Below are 6000 nucleotides of genomic sequence, written 5' to 3' on the forward strand. Positions count from 1 at the left end.
AGAATAGCTTAGAATCCAGAATAATTCCCAAATACTTAGCACTATTCGTGAGCATAAGTTAGAATCCGTCAAGGCGTGTTAATAGGAACGAGGGGATTTTGTAACTTCTTGAAAAAAGCACAAACTCAGTTTTCCCAGCATTCACACCAAGTCCACTAGCAGTGCTCCCTTCGCGGCCAGGGGTCTCCAAAGTAGGACACCTCGGTTATGTTACATTTACAAAACGATCGTATTTATTCCTGTTATGAAAAAACTGGAGTAGAGTGGATAAATATTCTGAAAATTTAATTTTCAAATGCGAATATCGGAACACAAACGAAGAAATATGATCGTTTTAAAAATATAACATACCCGAGGTGTCCTAATTTGTGGACCCCTGGGCGAGCTCCTGGCTGGCCAATGAGGTCTAAATTCAAAACTTAAACTCGAAAACTCTTCCTCTTTGCGCATGTGAAATTCCATTCAAACCGGGCTAACCGGTTAGAAATTACAGATTTATTTTCCTCTTTTTTTCTATACCACTGTGCGATGCTAAAAACCTCGTCGTAGCTATCAATTATCTCTAATAACTTAGGAGATATTCGCATTTGAAAATTAAATTTTCATAATTTTTGCCCACCCTACTCCAGTTTTTTGATAACAGCGGTTCCAAATATTTCCCGATTTTCTCCATTTGGCTTTTATTAGACTAACAATAAATTTATATATCAAATATAGAAAGAATTGTTTCAAAATCATGACTGAGTCCAAAGTTACATGCATTTGAATTTAAAAAAATTTAAAACGGCGATTTTTCGCTATTTTTTTTGGTATACAAGTACTTTTATTCTTTTTAAGTTATTTAAAAAATTTCTGAAAGGCTGCATAAAGAATTTATACCCTTTGAAAAGCTAACTTTACATCGAATGTTTTAAATGGAAAAAAAAGTTTAAAATTTTTAACATCGAGGGGACCAGGTCCATTCAAAAAACGCATATTTTTTATGTAAAATTCAACTTTAGTACAAAAATTCTCAAATCGCATAGTCGATATCAAAATATAGTAATCCATTTTAGATGGCTCAATATGTTCTTAATTATTTTGTAAAGGGTTCCGATAACCCCGCCCCTGGTATGGATATTATAGCCTAAAAACTAAAATATCCCATTTTTTTAGGTAAATTCTTTCTTTATTTGATATATAGATTTGTTGTTAGACCTATATAATAAAAATGGAGAAAATCGGGATATATTTGGACCTGCTGTTATCAAAAAACTGGAGTATGGTTGGTAAAAATGTTAAAAATTTAATATTTAAATGCGAATATCTCCTAAGTTATAACAGATAATTGATAGTGCTCGACGAGGAGATTCTACATATGTGATCGTTTTGAAACCGGAACACAGCCGAAGAAATAGGATCGTTTTAAAAACTGAACATACCCGAGGTGTCCTACTTTGGGGAACCCTGGCCGCACCCGTGGTGGGGCTATGTGGTCAAAGTTCAAAACTTATACTCGACAACACTTCTTCTGTGCGCATGTCAAATTTCATTCCAATCGGACTAAGGGTTTAGAAGTTACAGATTTATTTCCATCATTTTTTTTTCTCATACCACTGTGCGACGTTTAAAAACAATAAAAGAAAGATGTGGCCTACAAGTAGAATACGTACACATAGAAAATGGAATTTTCAGAAATACTTATTGCTAATAGCTATGTTATGTGTCAGAAAAATATTCAAATAGATTGGAACCGGTAAAAAGTTTTGATCAAGAGCTTTATTAGGACTTCACACTGCATGTATTTTGTTCCCGATAACGTTAAAATGGACAAATATAGCAAGATAAATTTTACCACCAATATTTTATGGTAAAACAAAGCATAATATTAATCAAATTGAATCGACCAAATAAAAGTTTTACATGAAATGTCCGTACTGAATTCGTATTATATAAAATTCGGCACAGACGAAAGTTTTTTTTTGGTTGTCAATACTTTAATTTTGGAACTTTATTAAGAATGAAAACAGTATTTGCAAGGAAACACAGATAAATATCAAAAATACTTACTCCTTACGATAAACAGCCACTGTAACATCAGCATCCATCATTATGTTTAAATAACCCAAGTGCTCTCGTATACTTGCCACAGGATTTTCCAAATCCTCCATTAACACCAGCCACACTAACGACTTATTAAATTTCTCTCGCATCGAAACCAATTTTAAAATCATTTCTTTTCCGTTATCTGCGGCTACATATTTCATAAAGACCACTATGCCGCGCATAAATGATTGAAATAAATATTCAGTGTTATTGGCGGATAAAGTATTTACAAATTGTATGTGATAATTTTCTGTTAATTTTCGAATTAATGGCAATTGTACAAAGTTATCCTTAACAACATTATCCGGGCATCTTTGTGTGCGCTCCTTTAAAGTGGTCGCGGATGATGATGTGTAAATAATGATGGCACGTTGTAACTGATTATAATCAAGAAATTCATTTAATACGTTTAATTCATAAGAAGTGGTTTTGTTGCTGATGATGTTCTTGTTTTCGTTATTGATGAAGTTTCGCTGTTGCACTTGTGTTAACACTTCTATGCCAGAAGAGATTGCGGTTGTGATACACAATATTGCAATTACTTTAGATCCGCTTAAATACATGTTGTTGTTGTTGTTCTTGTTTAACGTTCTGACACTGCACTATTGTTTGATGTTTGGTTTTTATATTATTTTATATGCAGCTGATGGTAGAGCTAAGGGTGTTTGTTGGCTGGCTGAATGGCTGTTTGGTTGGTTGGACACTTTTTGTTTTGTTCAATTTGTTATTGTTTCATTTCAAGTATGTTTGTGTAACGACCACCATCATTACCCACTTTTGAAATGTTACAAATACAGACCTTGCCAGCCATTTAATGACATTATCGCCAACACAATGAAAAATACAAACTATCAAACCCAAACACACTTATACTCACAAACACTCACAGTCAAACTGACAAAACGACAAAATGTTCTATAATATCCGTTTAGTGGCGGTTTCAAAGCTGTAGGCTAGATATTGTTTCATTTGAAAGTAGTTGACAGATAAAATTATAGTCAATTGTCACTATTCACATTATAATGTAGTCATAATTATACAATTATGGTGAATTTTGTTGTATTCTATATAAAGTCATTTATGAGTGAACATACATACGTACAACAATGCCAATAATGGAGGCTAAATATTACCAACAACAAGAACAATAAACAGCAAATATTAATTGCAATATAAATGCTCTTTGATGTGGTGAAAAGAGAAAATGTAAATATAGTAGGTATCTACAATAAAGGTTATATGGGTGTTTTCATACAAATTGTAAATTTCTTAAAAATTATACCAAGAACGACTTAATACTATTTGAAGTTATTTCGTTCTTTGCTTAAATATTAAAAATAAATATTTCACTGTTAAAAATACTATTTATGGGTAAGAGTCCATCCCAAGAAAAGCTTTATTTTTATACCTTCAACTTCATGAGTGTGTTTAAATAAGTCTGTCCTTCCGTTATAGATGTAAATCTATCAGTGTGGTTATGGAAAAAAACATTCCGAAGCCGTCAAATTGAGAAAATCTGCCTATAAATAGCTGAGATATGAGCAAAAAACTACAACAACCTCGATTTGTTGTTGTTGTATTTATTATGTAGTACTAGGCTATTCAATTAATCGGGTTCCTGGTTTAATCAGTTAATCGAGCAAATAATTAATCGGGATTTAGATTGAATCGGTTAATAATCGGTTAATTTTAAATTATTCGATTAACCGAGTAAATTTTAGTTTAATTTTATATTGAAGGGAAAAACACGAATTTTGTGTACTTTTATAAGCATTTTTTTAATAAAAAAACGAAAACATAAAAACCAAACAAAACATAACAATACAACAAAACAATAAACACTAAATAGGGAATTTTCTGAAATAATCTTTTTAAAAAGAATATAATTTAAATGCTTTCCTTTTAAACTATTTTTTTTACATTTCAATATTTAAAACTTGACAAAACACTCTCATTGATTGTAGAAGTCGAAAGTAAGGCATGATAAAGAATATCCAATTTCTCAGTTCTGTTTTTAGTTTTCTCTAAGCATATACAATTCTCCATCATACCATTGGAGTCCTTTTTGGATTTTTTTAGATTTTGAATACTTTATTAGTTTCGTCAAGTTTTGATAAATGACACGTTTCAGTAATGTCTTCAGTTTGGTTTATTACCATGTCGTCCTCGGACTCATTAGGACAAAGTTCATCATAGAAACATTCTACAAAAAAGATCATTTCCAAATTCCTTAGTTTCAGTTTCCGTACAATACATCAAAAAACTATTGCTAGAAGGAAATGTTCACGAGTTAAGAAATAAAACTACATTTCTATATAAAGCGCAAAAAAAAGAAATTTCGGTTAATCGACACAAATTAATCGGTTTATTTGTTATTTGAAAATCGTCAATTTTAAATTATTCGGACAGTTAACCGACCAAAATTAATCGGTTAACCGATTAACGGTTAATCGATTGAATACCCTAGTATATACGTTCTTAGCTCAAACATTGTTCAATTTAACTAAAAGCTGTCAAAAATTATATTTTTCATCAAACATTTTTTTCACCAAAAATTTATTTCATCCAAATTTTTTTTCACCAAAAATTACTTTTAATTTTTATGTTAAATTATACTTGGTGAAGGATATATAAGGTTTAACACAGCTCAATATAACAAACTTACTTGTTTTCTTTCAATAGATCAATTCTTAACACTTTTAAAACCCTTAAATACAATATCTGCGAATCACTAGAGCCTCTTCTATGATGTGGCACTTTCTGTATTACCTATTGTTCTTAGAAAAATTTGTCCCAAATACTTTAGGTGGTAGCTCAATCAATCTTTCCAAAAAAAAATTAAAAAAATGAAAAAAAAAATAAATTTTTTAATGTTTTTAACAAAATCAAATAAAAACTAAAATTGTATGTCTTGAATTTGTTTTGATAGATATCGCACTAAGCGACCAAAAAGGTCTTAAAGGAAAATATCTAAACTTTCTTTTGAGCAAAAAAGATAAGAAGTAAATTTTATAAAAAAAAAAAATTTGCAAAAATAATTCAAAAATTTTATGTTTTGAATTACAAAATATTTATTTTGATATATATCTCACCACTAAGCGACCAAATAGGTCTTCAAGGAGAATATCTAAGCATTCTTTTGAAAAAGGGTCCATTTTAAAAAAAAAAATTAAAAAAGGTTTTTGATTTCGAAAAAAAATTTCAAAGTTTTTTATTTTTAATATACAGTGGTGGACTTAAGTATAGGCACGATCCGCATTGTATAAGAAAACCCGAAAAATCATGAAATTCATTTTATGATTAAATTATAGGAGTATATATTATAGGAGTACATTAAAATATTAAGCATGAAAATTAAATTCTTTGCAAAAAAAGTTATTAAAGAAAATGTTAAAAAATTCATTATTTTACTGGACAAAAGTATAGGCACAACTATTTGTACAATAATAAAAACATTAATTTAATATTTAGTTGGCAGTCTTTTTTACTGAATAAATCTATTTGGCATGAAGTGGACTAACTTTTTGGTTCTATTTTCGCCTACGTTATGTCATTCTTCCATGAAAACAGCTTTAAGCTCAGTCTTATTTGAAATTGGGCGTTTTCGGTTTCTTCCTCCCACAAATGATTTAGGTCTGGAAACTACAGGGGGTGTGTCAAGACATGGGCCGTGTTATAGGCTGGAATACATGAGCCGTTGTCTTGCTTGATGGTAAATGATTTAGGTTTAGCTTCTCTGCGCTTTTTATGGCATTCTCCTTCAAATGCTAAGGTAAACTCTCTTATCCATTATCTGGTCAATGACCTCTCCCACATCCGCAGAAGACATTCAGCCCCATACCAAAACAATTCCTCCACCATACTTTACTGTTTGTAAAACATTTTTGCCTTCATATACAGTGTTACGCTTTCGTC

At 30.7% G+C, this 6000-nt stretch overlaps 1 protein-coding gene across 1 annotated transcript in view; it reads right to left on the reverse strand.

Moving 5' to 3' along the window:
- Ir84a (Ionotropic receptor 84a) overlaps positions 1–2648 on the reverse strand; it is an 81558-nt gene extending 78910 nt beyond the window's left edge. Inside the window, exon 1 of the mRNA XM_065509826.1 lies at positions 2050–2648. Coding sequence (XP_065365898.1) covers positions 2050–2648 — 599 coding nt within the window. The remainder of the gene's footprint in view (positions 1–2049) is intronic.
- Positions 2649–6000: the final 3352 nt, after the last annotated feature.

Source organism: Calliphora vicina, chromosome 1 (genome assembly GCF_958450345.1).
Source record: "Calliphora vicina chromosome 1, idCalVici1.1, whole genome shotgun sequence".
NCBI classification, from domain to species: Eukaryota; Metazoa; Arthropoda; class Insecta; order Diptera; family Calliphoridae; genus Calliphora; species Calliphora vicina.